Here is a 16,853-nt window from a genome sequence, read left to right as displayed (position 1 = left end):
AACCAGGTTGAGGTCGCTTTGTGCAGCATTCCCACTGTTCGGGAAGAACAAGATGCACATGCATAGAAGACTCCATAGACAAACGGTGTAATTTCAGTCATTACACATGATTACACGTGAGCCAAATGCTCTTATGTTTGCAGTGAAAATTGGCATTGCATGATACAAAGACGAGTGGTACAATTCATGCTAATAACTAATATTTCTTTTCTTCAAATGGCACTAATTGGCAAATAAAAACCCACTAACAAGTCAAGAGAGAGACTATGGAAGAAAGTAAGAAGCTATAGGGCGCCTGGGTGGCTCAGCCGGTTAAGCGTCTTCATTCGGGTCCTGGGATGGAGCCCCGAGTTGGGCTCCTTTCTCAGTGGGGAATCTGCTTCTCCCTCCATCCCTCCTCCCTGTTCATGCTCTCTCGCTTTCTCTCTCTCTCTCTCTCAAATAAATAAATAATAAAATCTTTTTAAAAATTAAAAAAAAGGAAGAAGCTATATATTCCACTACCTTCAAGGACCTTTTTCCCTAATTTCTGAACAGAGGGCCCTGCTTGTGGGTCTTGAGCACGCAAGGAGCAGACGTCAGCTGACGCTGTCACTGTGCTGCTGGGTCCCCTCTGCTGGGCCACTGTCTCCAGCCACCAGCTGCTGTCTCACGCTGCTCCCTTCTCTTGAGAACTGCCCCTGGAGGGGAGCCGCTTACCGGGGAGGTCGCCTGCATCTGCCCTGGCAGCCCACACCCATGACGGCCCCTGGGGGCCCCCCACCCCGTCTCCCACACTTGCCCCCTACAGACTTCTGGTGAGCACTCCCCCAGTAAAGCACGGGCACCCAAATCTCTGCTGTAATGTCTGTTTCCGGGGAGCCCAACCCGAGACAGTGACACAGCACACACATGCACATTTATAGAGCACTGAAATGAAATTTTCATGAAAAAAAAATATATGCCCTTGTTTTGTATTCTGTTGCATAAAGGCTGGCCTGGCCAACCGATTTCATAACCCACTAACAGGCAGGAGCCGCAGTCTGAAAATTACTGATTTGTATAGCCCTGGAGATGGAAATAATGAACTCTGTCCAGATGTTGGGGTAGGGAATGTCAGAGGAAGATAAATCTGCATTGGGTCTTCAGGGATGAGTACAAGTTTTAAAGTCAATAATACAGAGGTGGTCATTTCAGGGAAGAGGCAGGAGAGTAGTGTGTGGATGCTCAGAGCCGTGTCTCTCAAAGTGCGGTCATGGACCACCTGTGTCTGAATCCCCTGGGGGTGCTTGGCAAACGTGTGGATTTCTTGACCAGTTCCAGATCCCCGGATTCAGCATCTTGAGGGCAAGACCCTGGAATCTGCTTTCTGAATGAACTCCCCAGGCAATACTTAGGCACAGTAACATTTGAGGTTCACTGATCTGGGCCGCAGGGAGCCAGGGGAGGGAAGTGCCAACTCGTTTCCCACTCTTCTCTTTGATGGACTCAGGAGGAGATGCCCAGAGAGTCAGAGGAGGCCTCATGGGCATGCGGGACGGGAATCAGACAAGGAGAAAGAGCAAGGCCGCCATCCCAGGAGGAGGAACACTGGCCAGGAAGCCTTCTCTGATCCTCTCAGCTGGAGGTAGCTCCCCCTAATCTGAAGTCCATATCATGTGTGCCTCTTTCCTGATACTTCCCCCACCCCGCCACCATCAGTTGTGGTGGCTCATTTCCGTAACAACAATCTCAAGGGCAGGCTTCAGGCCTACGTATGTTTGTTATCATTGATTCATTCAACCATTTCCTTCACTCAAGGAGGTCTCATATGTAAGGAACTGACTCATGTGCTAGGTTCATGAACAAGACAGCTAGTGTCATGTCATACGCCTTCCAACATGCCCGTTCATGCATATGCACCTGGGAACACTCAGTAAAGATCCCAGCATATGTGTGAATGAATGAATGAATGAATGGTCATGAAGCACCCTCATATCGGGCTAATATAGTTGGATGGCTACAAGGCCCTCAGGTCTCCCCGGGCCTTCTGAAGCCATTAGAGGCAGGATCCTGTGGAGGGGGCATCATCCTGCACTCACGCCAGCATTAGCCAACTCCCACTGCCTCAGACTTCAGGGTACAGCCGTGCACCGCCCCAGGTATATCAGCACATCCTTATCCCTCCAACCAGGGGCAGAGCCATTCCTCAGCACTGTACCTTTCCTTACCAAAATGACAAAAAATCGTGAATTCACAATACTCTCCAACTCTAGAATCCAGCTTTCCAGAAACTTCCATCTTGAAAGAACTAGAGCTACCAAAGTTTTGCTCAGAGGCTCTAGCATTACTTTGAGCTTGTGTCCTCCTTCTATCCATCCCATCCTTGAGGATACTGGGGGTTTACATGGACTGAGGACTTACACGGGTCCTACATGGTTCCAACCACATTACTGGGTTCATTTATGGCAGGATAGGCAATGGCCATGAAGAAATGGTTTACCTCACTCCACTCGTCAGCACGTCCACTCTGCTTCTGATTTCTCTTCAGTATTATATTGCCTTTGTCAACTATGAAATCACCCCCTTGCTGCTGGAAATACACATCACATGTAGGCAAAGCTGCGGCTGATATCTTAACAAGAAAAAGAAATGGCAGTGTAAGTCACTCAACAGTTCCAATTATACCTCAGTACAGGAGTTTCAGATTATCCAATAACTTAATGGCAATCATGATCCTCATTTCATAACCTCAGGAACGAGTCATGAGTCAGCTTATAATTTTTTATTGCTTTATGGAAATGGGAAATGTTGGTAGTCCTACGAGCACATGTTGGGTTTTCTTTTAAAGGATGCAATGTAGGCTAGTAGTGGTGAAATTCCAAACTGGGGAAACATTTAGTCTTATCTACTAGTGTCATGGTGTTATATATATAAAAAAGGCACACATGCCATGCTTTAATGTGAAATATCAAGAAGAAAGTTGTAGAGAGTCAACAACAGGCATAGTGTCGAGACTCAGATTTATTAGCTGATGGTCACTCGGGCTACTCCCTAGACCAATTCCTGGCAGTTCTCAGTTTGTGGGATTTGGCCTTTTGGGTTCCCATGAGAGGTTAGACCAGGAGAGCCAAATCCCAGCAGCCAAACTGAAGCAGAGGAATTACATTCATGCAGCTCCAGTTTCCTTAAAATCCTGGTCTCTCAGGCCTCTCTTTTGTATCATCTCTTTGGTGGTGACCCAGTCAGAGTCTCCAATTGCTGGTTTCTAGATTGTTGGCTCTTCTCTGGACCTGGGTGTTTCCTTGGCTGATTTTTCATTGTTGGTACTATAAATGTGATTTTTAATTTCACAGGTCCCCTGGTTGTTCGTCACCAGTGCGCAGCCCTAGGGTCAGCTGTCGCCTGCTTCAGAAACTCTCTTGTTCTAGTGTTTATTGCTCAGATTCTCAGCCACACTCTGACCAGCTGCCTGACCTCTGTGATGAGGGCTCTCGGGACAGGCTACGCTGGATTATGCCTATTTTTCCTCCTCTTTTTATTCTCCCCCTCACCAATGGAGTTCATTGTGTAACACAAAATTAGAGACTATTTTATTAATTTTATACAGAAAGTATATAATGGAATTAGCTTTATACTATACTGTATTAAATTCTATACTATGTTAAACTCAATCAATATTCACATTTATGACCACAAATCATTTCAATGAGAAAAATAAACCAGACTGCCTACAAATCACCTAGGGATCTTGTTAACATGCAGACATGATTTAATAGGTCTGGGATGGGGCCTGAGATTCTCCAAGTCCGGTGAACTCACCGGCGATGCCAATCTTGTTGGTTGATAGATAACATTTTGAGTAGTAAGGATGCTGCCGTAGACTGAATGTTTGTGTCCCTGCAAAATCCATAAAGCCTAATTCCCAAGGTGATGGTATTTAAAGGTGAGGTCTTTGCGAGGTGACTGGGTCGTGAGGACACATTCTCATGAATGGGGTAGTGCCCTTATGAAAGGAACCCCAGGTTTCAAGCCAGGGCCCATTGCCCACCAGCTGGGTGACTTTGGGCAAGTTGCGTAACCTCTTTAACATTTCCCTCATCTGGAAATTAAAGATGATAATATTTAGGTTGTTTGGAAAGTTAAACAAGATAATAATGCACGTAAAGTGCAAAGCCACAAGGCACTCACTAAGTGGAAGTTTGCGGGGTTTTTAAAAAAATTATTTTTAAGTAAACTCTACTCTCAACCCCAAGATCAAGAGAGTCATGTGCTCTACTGACTGAGCCAACCAGGTGCCTCTGGAAGTTTTACTGATACCAACAGCAACAGCATAGGAAGCACACAATACATGTTTGTTAATGAATGTACAAATAATTAAACAGTCTCTAATTTAAATCCTTTCTACTACAACTAAGGCCTGGGTTTCCAGTGGAGAGGAAGTTATTCATTTTTTAAACACTTAACATCAATCCCACCTTTTCATTTTTTAAACACTTAACATCAATCCCACCTTGAATTTGTTTTCCTTTGTTATACATATTACTTTTTAATTCTTTAGGCAATTTTCGGGGCCCTCTAAGCCCATTCAACAGCCTTGATTTTTTTTCTTAAAGCCACGGACAGACACTACTCTTTGGAGCTGTATCAGCACATGATATGATCCTACTTAATTGCTTGTCAGCACCCTGCCTGTGGTGTACAGGGAATAAATGCTAAGTATCGGCCCATCTACTCTAGATAATTACATCTGTTTTGTGTTTTCTTACACAAAACGATGGGAACTGTGGCATTTACAGTTATATAGGAAAGACACCACTGTGTGTCCTCTCTCCTGTCCCTCTATGCCGACAGCACTTCTGGCACCAATGTGTGTGTTTATTTCCACACCCATCAAATCTCTGACATCAGCTGGATGGGATGTCTTATAATTTAGTTCAGTCTGATGCCATCTCCCTGGACTTAGCGTCAGATATCACAGGTAAAGGGCTCAGTCCCACCAGCCTACCTGCCCCCCACTTCAGATGCCAGGAGAAAGTCCAGGCTGTTACCAGTACTTCTGACCAAACAGCTATAAACTAGGATTCCCGTGACCCCCTCCTTGGGCTTGAGATTTTCTAGAGTCACTGACAGAACTTAGGGAAACACGCTTGGTGGTTTATACAATAAAGGATCCTATAAAGGATACACGTAAACAGCCAGATGAAGAGATACTTAGGGCAAGGACTGGACTAGGAGGGTCCTGGATGCAGGAGCTTCTGGCCTCTGGAGTTGGTGTGTATTACCCTCCTGGCTCATGGATGTGCTCACCAACCTGGATGCTCTCTGAACACCACACTTTGGAGATTTTTCCAGGGGCTTTATCACATAGACATGATCAATCATTAACTCAATCTCTAGTCCCTCTCCCCTTCCCAAACAATGGGGGAGGGGGTAGGTCTGAAAATTCTAAGCTTCTAATTATGGCTGGGTCTTTCTGGTGACCAGCCCCCATCCAAAAGCCCACTGAGAGTCACTTGATTAGAACAAAAGATATTCCTATCACCCAGGAAATTCCAAAGGGTTTAGGAGCTCTGTGTCAGGAGCCAGGGTCAAAGACCAAATATTAGAACAAAAGATGTTCCAAGTGTTCTTATCACCTAGAAAATTACACAGGTTTCAGGAGCTCTGTACCAGGAACCAGGGGGGTAGGGACCCATATATATTTTCTATTATTTTACAATAGTTATAGCCTAACTATAAATACCAATATTACTTTCCCAAAGCTTTTTTTTTAAAAGATTTATTTATATATTTATTCATGATAGAGAGAGAGAGAGAGAAGAGAGAGAGAGAGGCAGAGACACAGGAGGAGGGAGAAGCAGGCTCCATGCCGGGAGCCCAATGTGGGACTCGATCCCGGGACTCCAGGATCACGCCCTGGGCCAAAGGCAGGTGCTAAACTGCTGAGCCACCCAGGGATCCCCCCAAAGCTTTTTTTTTTCAGTCAACATCATGAAGACAAAATTAAAAACCATGAAGAAAGCAGACATAGACTTTTTCATTGTGATTCCACCCACCACGGTTGTAAATCTAAGTAGGGAGAGCGAAAACCTCCTGCCCCTGCCCTAATTCTAGTGAGTAGAAGAGAACATTCCAAGCCTCCTAAGGGGGATTTTCATCCCTCCCACCAACAGTGTCCAGATAAAGAAGAGATCTCAGGAAATGACTTAGTTGCTGGAACCTGGATGAGTTCCCCTGTTTTCTATCCAAATCTCATCTTCAGAACCAACTTTTACATGTGTTCTCTCCTTGAAGCCTCTCACCTCACATCACCTTTCCCCCCATCACATGCCTGCCTGTGGCTGGAGTCACGTGCCTGAGAATGTCACAGGAGTCTAACTTGTATTTTCTCTAATCATTCCACATGTGTGTGTCTGCTCCTTTAGCAAGACTTCTAGAAAAATATTTTTAGGGAAAAGATCCCACAGGACTGTGACTTGTAGGAAATGAAGTAGCGCGCCAAGTGACATTTGCAATCACACACTCCAGCGAATGTCACTGCCTTCAGTGAGAACTGTTAATCTGACATCAGGAGGCCAGAGAACACAGTGTAGGCTTCTGTTATGTACCTTCTTTATTCATTCATTAGCAGAGGTCTGTGAAGTTCGTACGTACTATGGGTCAGGAACTGTGGTAGGTGCTGGGGCGACAATGGTGCATGGGGTACACATTTATCCTTCCGTCTCATGGAACGTCTCATGACTCTTTATAGAGTCATGGGTAAGGCAGACAAGTAGATGCTCAATAAACCCATGGTATCTGATAGACACATTGAAAGAGCAAAAAGGAAATCGCGGTTTAATCCAATTCACACTCATGTGCCGGGCTCTGTGCTAGAATTGGAATACAAAGGTTAAATAAGATGCAGCCTCTGCCCTCAAGAATTTCTATAATCTTCAGTTCTGTGATAAATTAAACTCTACTCTGATCTGCATATGTGGGCAAGACCATCCTTTTTGGGTACCTTACCCATGATCTCAAGGGTGTGTTATATGTATGTACTGACACTCCATCAAATCAAATCTGTGAGGACACTAAATGAAATACGAACCAAAGGTGCAAGTCCTTGCAGTGGGGTGGCTTCCTCTGCCTCGTAGAGATAGAAATTCAAAGGAGCAAAGAAGTAGCCCGGGGCTGGTTTGGTGCAACTGCGGCCAGTGATGTGTGGGCGGCATTCACATTGCCCATCCTTGGGTGAGCACCTGGGGAGACACAAATCCATCATGCACCAACACAGGGGTGAGGGGCAAGTATCAAATGGAGGCATGGGGGTGCTGTGCTAAATGCTTTCTGAGTTTGGACACACTCTTTGAATCCATCAGTCATTGTCTTGAGGAGGATATTGGGAGGCCATGGGCTCTATGTGTCTGGTCTTGAAAAGCAATTCCAGATCCATAAAACCCAAGGAGCCACTTCTCTTCTCTCTGTTCTAAAAACTGCAAAAAGAAGTGGGGAACCTCCTTTGAGAGGGGGGCAAAAAGTTGGTGTTTTAGGTAGGTCAAGTCACAGGAGGCACCCAGGTCAAGTCACAGGAGGCACCCCTCCCCCCTCCCCCCTCATCGGTTAACCAGGCAATAGAACTGTTTCTCTCTTCCTTGGGAATATCTCAAGTAAAATAAATCATTTGGGCTGTGGTTAATGTCTCAAGAACATCTCTTTTTAGCATTCTTTGCTTGTCATGGAATAAGGTCCATCACCAATGACTATGAGCCTATCAGAATAAAAATGTGCTTTGCTTAGGAAAAGTGAGTCAAGACTATAGTCACAGAACTTTGTCATTCCTTTTACTGACTTACACGTTGGAATAAGCACCTCCAATGTCACAGTCACAGGGGGAACAGCCATGGAGGTGATCTTCCATTCTCCAGTGCCCAACCTACAAAGAGAAAATGCTCAGCCGATTCCAGCTGTGAAGAGATTTGCTCCTCTGAAGGGAAATATTAAAAACCAGTACAGTTCAGCTGACTCATGTCCAACGGCCACACTGCCTGGACAATCACTGACCAGCCTTTCTTGCCTGTGCACTTGGTAATGATCTTTGAGGACACGTATCTCCCACTCCTGGCACTTGAAATGAGGGGGACAGGCATGTTGTCTGCAGATGATCCCAAGCTCAGATGCGGTAGAGACGACTCGGTCCTCTGACAGCACCAATTTCGCCTCCCATTAAGTTACTTAGGGCCAGTCTGGGGAGACGGTCTTCAACTAGCTGATTTGCAACTGCTTTTGTAAAAACCAGTAGGTTCCCCTACCACAAAATCCCTAGGGATTTTTTACTTTCACAACCCTAAAATGTTTTGGGGTAACAAAAAAAATCAATCAAGTGGCATTTGAGATCTTAGTTGAATATCACAATTTAGTTGGCTCGCTTGTTTATAAACAAGTTGTTTTGCTATAACAAACTCTGCGTGAGAGAGTCAACTTTGTTCGAGACTTTTTCATCATTGCAACATCTTGACCTTCATTCAATATAAGCAGCTGGTGAGATCCAAACAACTAGTTCTTAAATGTGATAACATTTACTATAAAATGCTAAAAAAAAAAAAAAAAAATCCTTCCCCCTCAGATCTCAAGTTAACATGTTCAGACAAAATTAACGTCACAAGAGGCATGACACTCTCATTTGAAACGAGTTTGTGAAGAATCCATATATCTTTCTGTTGTCGTTGTTATCTTGGTAAAAGTTGATGCCTGATTTTACCCAAAAAGATGTATTTTAAACATTCGAAGTTGACATAACGTGTCACAAAACGCAGCAAAGAATTTCTGATATTTTCCCCAAAACTAAACTGCAGTCTGGGTCCAAACGATGGGCCACGAAGGGCCTCGCTCAGGATGTGGTTGTGAAAACTCCCTGTGGCATGGGGGGCTCTGTGCAGGCCCCGGGCGCCCCTGACACAAGGCCAAGCGGGGCACCTGGCGGGTACGTGGGATCGGCCACAGGGGACAAGCCCCCACAGGGTGGCCCCTGCTCAGTTATTTTCCTCTTGCAAACACAATTGAGTTAACAGCACAGTGGCCAGAAAAGAGCCAACGAACAAAGTCAGCCTGAGTCTAGGGCATGTCTGACACCATCTGCTGTGGAGTCTGCGTTTGACCCTGTGAACCAGCCCCGCAGCCCCTGCTCCCCCACGGCCACGGAGCTGGGCCTGGCTTCCCCCCAACACTTCTAGGTCCGCTGCCCTGCCTCAGAGGCCTCCCCCTCCGTATGTACTTCCTGCCTTTCTTCCCCCACCTCCTGGGCCCCATCCTCATATGTTTTCAGTAAAATGACTTAAAAGATTAGCACAAAAGCTATGTTGTAACAGGCATATGTTTCTTATTTATCGGCTACATTTCTTCCGACACATCAAGGTCACTGTTCTTTTATTAGGTTAAGCTTTTTATTTTTATTTGTGTGTGTGTGTGTGTGTGTGTGTGTCTAAAATGTCAGGGTGGGCTGCCAAGATTGAAGAACAAAGGGAAGAGCTGGATTTGAACTCCCTCACTGCATGACACATTTCTTATGGTGTAAAAAAGCTTGTGTTTGACTAATTTTAGACATCCACGCTCCTATGTTGAGCGGGGTGTGTGAAAAATCCAGGCTTTTATTTCCCATGGGAATCAACAACACATTTAAACCTGCGGCTTGGTTTGGGTGGGGTTTTTTGAATGAGCCTGTCCAAGGTAATTTTCGGCAAGGAGTCGCAGGGGTGAGATAAAGGGACTGCAGGCCAAGGACAGAAGAAAAGGCTCCATGATCTGGCGGGCTGAGAAAGGGGAGCAGATAGACCTTCAAAGTCTACTGCCTGGCATTTCGGGAGGACAGTGCATGAAACCTCTGACATTGGTGCCCGAGTCAGTTCAGTCCAAGTTGGTACAAAAAAGCTGGTGTGCTGGTAAATGTCAACAACCGGCTCTCTGCCGAAGGGTGGGGGCTGGTGAGTGGCTTTTGCTGATTTCTGGCATGGAAACAACCTCTAGCAGGGAGGATGGAAATACCCAGGGACAAGGAGAGCCATCCACGAGACCGAGTCCCCCCTGAGCAGTGGCAGGAGGACCCCGAGCAACCTCACCAAAGGGAACTCCTCAGCACATACATACAGCGCATTCTTCACAGCGTGGCCCGGTGGCAAAGGGCTGGCACAAGCACTGGCCTGTATCCACGTCGCAGGCCGGGAGCGGCGCACTCCCGGAGGGGTGGCAGTTGCAGGCTGAAAACACAGCAAATGCAATTATTCCCATTTTTCTTTACCCCCCTCTTGTCCCTAATGGCTCACACTGAGCCAAACACGTGGCCACAAGGACACAGAGTAGCCGGGCCTGGCACACGGTTACTGCGGTGCACACAACCCCGCACAGGACAGCCAGGCCCAGATGCTTCCAGAGCCCCCGCGGTTCTGCTGGATGGCAACTGGGAGGAGACGACTTAGAAGGTGTGCAAGCTGGGGTGGCTGGCACGGTCATCCTGAGTGATGCCCGAGGGTGGGGGGTCAGCCGGCTGGACGCAGGGCAAGGGTTTCTGAGTGTCGCGGTGGTCATTGCTGGCTCCTTTTGGGGCAGATGCAGCTATCCTCCCCTCTCTTTTCTTAGCACCTTGTTCCTTTTTCCCATTTTCTCCCTCCTCTTCCTCTGCCACCCATAGGCATCTCTGAGTCCTGCCTGTGTTGTGAGGCTAAGGAATTGGCTACCAGAGCAAGCTATACATTTCCCTTGCAGGAAAAAACCCCCTGTTCATGGAACCCACCCGAATGTCCATCAAACGATGCACGGATAAATAATATGTGGGGAGTATCCACACAATGGACTATTGTTAAGCCATAAAAAGGAATCAGGGACTGACACACTCTATGACATGGGTGATCCCTGAGAACATGTCGCTACGTGAAAGGAGCCAGTCACAAAGGATCACATATTAGATGATTTCATTTGTATGAAATGTCCACAACGGGCAAAGTCTAGAAGGACAGACAGGAGAGTCGGGCTTGCCCAGGCCGGGGTGGAGAAAAGGGCACGTAGGGAGGCGGTAGCTAAAGGCAATGGGGCTCCTTTTCTTTTCATGGTAAAATACATTTGACATAAAATTTACCATTTTACATACAGCTACACTATTGTGCAACCAACCTCCAGGACTCTTCGTCTTGCAAAACCGAAACTCTGTGCCCACCAAACACCGTCTCTACCCCTTCCTCCCTCTCCCAAGCCCTTGGCAACCACTACTTTCTGTTTCCATAGACCTAACTGCTCTAGGAACCTCATGTAAGTGGACTCCTACAGCGGTTGTCCTTGTGTGACTGGCTTATTTCACTGAGCCACCCTCTTCAAAGCTCATCCATGGTGTTGCCCGTATCACAACTTCCTTCTTGAGGCTGAATAGTATTCTCCGGTGTGTATGTGCCACATTTTGTGTGCCCATTCATCCATGATGGACACTTGGATCGCTTCTGCTTTTTGGCTACTGTGAATAATGCTGTTATGAACATGAGTGTACAGATCTGTCTTCAACACTGTTTTCAATCTTTTGGGTATATAGACAGAAATAGGGTGCAGGGTTTCTTTTTTGGGATAATAGAAATATTCTAAAATTGATTATAGTGATGGTTACACAACTCTGAATAAAGACATCACTGAGTTGTATTTCAAAGGGCAAATTATATGGCATGTGAACTATATCTCCCTGAAGCTGTTACAAAAGAAAAAAACTCCAAAAAACAATTATTTGGCCTATTCTTGGAGGGCATCAGGTTAGTACTGAACCAGGGGCAGCACCTGGGTGTGATGAAAAGTGTGATGGGAATTGGCTTGACTATATAATTTATTAGCCTGGAATTTAATGTTGCCGTTAAACTCCAGAAGAAGGTAGGATTCTGCATGCTGTTCTCTAAGCATGCAAATAATCTACAGTTCCTTATCTGGGCAAAAATATAGAGCATGATGCTGTGACCAAAGGGAAATTATTTACTCAGGATTCCTTGAGGAATCTGCAGCTCTCTGAGACCCCAGGCAGCTCTAAATTTCTGTGATCCTGGAGCCAAGGGTCTTCCCATTTGGCCCCAGAAAACTCCTAGACTCTTTCTATTTCCCCATAACCTCTCCCTTGGCTTTTTAGTGTTTTGTGTTTTTTTGTCTTCTCTTTGCCAGGGATTGTAGGACCAATTCCAAGAGGGGTATGGGAAGAAAGGGGAAAAATAATTTTTAAAAAAGGGAAAAGAAACCACTACTTGAAGACTGCTTATGAAGTCATAAATCTATGCATAAATGCATAATGTAAATTTAACGAATTTGTGTGAGAAAGTCCAAGTCAGAGACCATTTTTCTAAAGGTTTTGCAACTTAGCATTTAATTTCTTGGCCTTTCCCCAGGTTTGCTCCAGCAGGGAAATGTGAGCGCCCCCTGCTGGTACCATATAATAGTCTCGGCTGCCCTCCAGGAGAAAAATCTCCACTAAAGTACTAAAATTTGCAGTAAGTTTTTTTGTTTTGTTTTGTTTTGTTTGTTCTTACCTTTTAAACTCTTCTTATTTATTTTTATTGGTTTTTTTTTTTTTTACATTTTAAAATTTAGATTCAATTCGCCAACATATAGTATAACACCAGTGCTCATCCCATCAAGTACCCTCCTCAGTGCTGGTCAGAGGGAGGGTTTTTTTTTTTTTTTTTTTTGCATCACTTTAGAAAACCCAGAGGCTGGCAATACTCTTGGGTATTTCCCATACGACCGAATTTTAGGGCCAACAGAGACAGCCTCAAGCCTTAAACCTCATCCAGGCTGGCCCACCGCCACGCTGACTTACGCTGACAACCCATGGGGTCAGTGGCACTCAGTGTGTGGTGGTTGGGCTTGCACTGGTCACACTTGGCTCCTTCCACGTTCTCCTTGCACAAGCACTGGCCGGCCACAGCCCCCAAAGCAGGATCAGAGTGGCTCACACACATGCCACCCGATAAGGTCCCGTCTGGGTCACATTCACAAGCTGGGGACACAGACATGCATTAGTTAATTCCAAATTATGGGAGACCAGAGATATAAACATAGCATTTTACTCACGCTGTAACTATTTTATTTTGTTTAAATAACTAAATACGTTTAAATAAACTAAACCTTTAAACAGCTAGACCAGTGGGCTAGGGCTGTTCAGAAATGTCTCCCAGATCTCGGGCTTTGGGAAATGTTGAACAATTTCATTATATATAGATTGTTTTTGAAAACTGGATGTGAAGAATACACTGATTAAGTTAGGGGGTGATGAAAATGTTTCAGAGTTATATAGAGATGCTGACCCCACAACTTTGGGCTAATAAATTGCTGTTCATTGTCAAATGGTTAATTTTATGTTATGTCAATTTCACCTCAATAAAAGAGAGACTGAAAAAAAGGAAACGAGACTCCAAAGGTGAGAATGAGGTCTGGAGGCAAGTGTGGGATGCTGTACTGAAATACACAAAAGCATCAAACACAGATTTTATATTATATATTATATATTTTATATTTTAAATATATATTCTATATATAAATATATATATTTATATTTATATGTAAATATAAATATATATATATATAAATATAATATATTATAGAAGAAAGCAATATAAAAAGCAATATATATTTATATATATTTATATATAAATATATAAGGAAGCAATATATAAATATATTTTATATAATATATAATATATAAAAATAAAAATATATATAAAATATATATTACATATTACATGTATAAATATATTTTTTATATTTTATATATAATATATAAATATATATTATATATATAAATATGTACATATCATCAAGGGTCATGAGAGAAAAAACATTACATAATATGTTTACTAAATCTCTGAAGTCTGGTTAAGAAAGTAAGTTTGCCCTTTCCCATCACAGAAAAGTAAGGATAAATGCTATTGTTCTCTTTAATTTATCCTGGAAGGAGTGTTTACAAGAAAGATAGGGGGAGAATAGCAAGAAAAATTTATATCCCCATTTTGTTTTTGGAAATCTGCTGGCAGGGCCAAAGCTTGGGTGAAGAGATCCTGCAAAATGAGACAAATGGTCTCCTGTAGCAAAAGAGCAACAAAAGTGCCCCCCACCCCGACCCCCTTTGTTCAGTACAAACTAAAGGAAAGATAGGATAGGAGATGGAAGAGGGTGCTGACGGCATGGATAATTCAGAGGGGAGAAATCATAGCAGGCAGAGCTCGATGTGAGTATAAGAAAGAGCCCTCGGACGGTGAAAGCTGCCCAGTGAGGCAGTGACCCCCTCATTTTTGAGGGGTCGTGTCCAGGAGGGGCTGGGCCAGCAGTCCATGTGGCTTGGGTAGAGAGGACAAGTCTGTTGGTACCAAGGTCTCTCATATCCTTGTGTTCCCAAGGGATGCCACTCCTAAGGAACTCAATAAAGATTTAAAAAATGGATATCCTGATTCTCAGAAATAATAATGTTCACATTTACACATGATTACTTTGGATGAATAAAAACAAACCCCTCCCATCTAAAGCCATGTTGGGTATGTTTATATTACAACCATTTAGGTTAGTGAGTTTGGTGGGAAAAAACCTAGCTGTTTGAAGTATTGAAGCAAATGTGTGGTTGTTTGACAGAACCTTTCAATTTTCAATTGTTATTGGAGCGTGACTGGTAATAAAATCTTATTATGGGGCAGCCCAGGTGGCTCAGCAGTTTAGTGCCACCTTCAGCCCAGGGCGTGATCCTGGAGACCTCAGGATCGAGTCCCACGTCAGGCTCCCTGCAGGGCCTGTGTCTCTGCCTCTCTCTCTGTGTCTTTTATGAATAAATAAATAAAATCTTTAAAAAAAATCTTATTATGGAAAAATAGCATTCGGTTCTGCTTAGTTTGGGAAAACCAGAATTTTATTTTAATTAAATGCATTTGCTTCTAGAAAGGAAGGAATAAACTGAATTCATTTCAGAAGGAGCCAAAAGGAAAAAGGTCAGCTTTGTTCAGGAGACACTCCAGAGGGTCAGCACTGAGCTCCAGGATTTAATGCAATCATATTGGACAGAAGTATCCTTTGGGGAAGGGCTGTGGGTGAATAGCTGGTAACTTTACTGCAGGGATAACCCTGCGCTATGGCCCTGAGAGGCTAGAAGTCCAACACAATTTCTTGGCGTCACACAGCTCCAGCAAACTCCCATTACCAGGGGTTGAATCTCCCAAACCTTTGTGTTTTTTCTGTATCACATTTGACTGTGTTTTAATCACAGAAGACTTAAAATCAGTCAACTCTTATGCCTGGAATCTGATTATGTAAATATTTAGGCTCAAACATAGACAATTTAGAGGTTTTTTTTTTGAATAGGAGACTAGTCAGTCTTAATAAATGCCATTTGTACACACATAGTCCCACACACATAAATGCGTGTTTAGGGAAACCGGGTAAGCTCAGGAAAGTTGTTTTTACAAGCTCCTTATTTGCCCTTCCTTTAAAAAAAAAATCCTCCCTGTTTATAAAGAACAACCTCTTGATTTCATCATATCTGAGTACTAATTTTCTTAGTTCCCTTCAGAAACATCATCAAGTTAATACTAAGTGATTTTTTAAAGGATTTTATTTATATGAGAGACAGAAAGAGCGAGAACAAGCAAAGGAGAGAGCACAAGTAGGGGGAGCAGGGGAAGCAGACTTCCTGCTGACCTAGGAGCCTGACATGGGGCTCCATCCCAGGACCCTGGGATCATGACCTGAGCCCGAGGCAGACACTTAAATTACGGAGCCCCCCAGGCGCCCCAATACTAAGTGGTTTTTAAGGAACAAGACTTTAGTTAATGCGAAAATCTGGCTTAGTCACTTCCAGTCTCTTTCCAGATTCCTAGATTATCTGTCTTAAAACATTATATTTTCCTCTGATTCCACCTAAGAGAGCAATTTCTTCTTGTATAAAAGCATAGGGTTTAAAGCATTCATAAAAGACGTGGGTGCACACGTGTGTGTGTGTGTGTGTGTGTGTGTATGGCGGTAGGGCATGGATTATAGGTTCTGGTAAAAAAATGTAGGACATTTAGGACACTGATTTAAAGAAATATTTGTTTTAAGAATTCAGTTCTGGGCAGCCCCGGTGGTGCAGTGGTTTGGCGCTGCCTGCAGCCTGGGGTGTGAGCCGGGAGACCCGGGATCGAGTCCCACATCGGGCTCCCTGCATGGAGCCTGCTTCTCCCTCTGCCTGTGTCTCTGCCTCTCTCTCTCTCTGTGTCTACGAATAAATAAATAAAATCTTAAAAAAAAAGAATTCAGTTCATTCAGTTCTCTGTTATCAATTTTAAACAGGTCACGTAAGGTAAAATGTTATGCACCTACTAAGTAATCTGAACCTACTAAGTAATCTGAACCAAAACTTCATTTATGCTTTTTCTACACTGTGAGGATTTAAAGTGTGAAATCTAGGAGGTTGTGCATATTCAGGTGGCTATGAATTAGCTCTGTATATGACTTCATTTCATGTATTATGATTATATGAAGTTTGAAGTAGTTTTAAAGCAAACCCCTCCCCACTAAATAACAATATATTGATGATATAGCTCGAGAGGCAGGATTTCTGTGTCTCGGGAGAGACAACCTTCCATGGGTCCCGGGCATCCAAACTTTTTTTTGCCGAGTGTGCCAACTATTTCTCAAGCCTGTGTTTTCAGCAAGCTACCTCGAAGGAGGAGATAACATCTTCCCCTTGCAATAAAAGCAATGACTCTTTCAAGGCCAGTGTTCCTTGGCTGTGACATAAACTCATCAGGTGTGCAGGATCCACCCTGGCATCCTTGGAATTGCCCCATGGAACTCAGGACTTAGGGACACGGGAACACACACCAGTACAAACACTGTGCTGCCTGCGGTGTCACGAGTAATGATGTCCCTTGTCTTTA

The 16,853-nt window shown here is 44.0% G+C and overlaps 1 protein-coding gene across 1 annotated transcript in view; it reads right to left on the bottom strand.

Moving 5' to 3' along the window:
* LAMB4 (laminin subunit beta 4) overlaps positions 1-16,853 on the bottom strand; it is a 98,909-nt gene that overhangs the window by 55,164 nt on the left and 26,892 nt on the right. The window contains 5 exon segments of the mRNA XM_035701297.2: positions 2,462-2,593; positions 7,052-7,202; positions 7,797-7,876; positions 10,084-10,193; positions 12,773-12,952. Coding sequence (XP_035557190.2) covers positions 2,462-2,593; positions 7,052-7,202; positions 7,797-7,876; positions 10,084-10,193; positions 12,773-12,952 — 653 coding nt within the window.

The sequence above is a fragment of the Canis lupus genome, chromosome 18 (assembly GCF_003254725.2).
Source record: "Canis lupus dingo isolate Sandy chromosome 18, ASM325472v2, whole genome shotgun sequence".
In the NCBI taxonomy this organism is placed as follows: Eukaryota; Metazoa; Chordata; class Mammalia; order Carnivora; family Canidae; genus Canis; species Canis lupus.
Note: the sequence above shows the minus strand (reverse complement) of the source record. Positions and strands in the feature narration are given on the sequence as shown.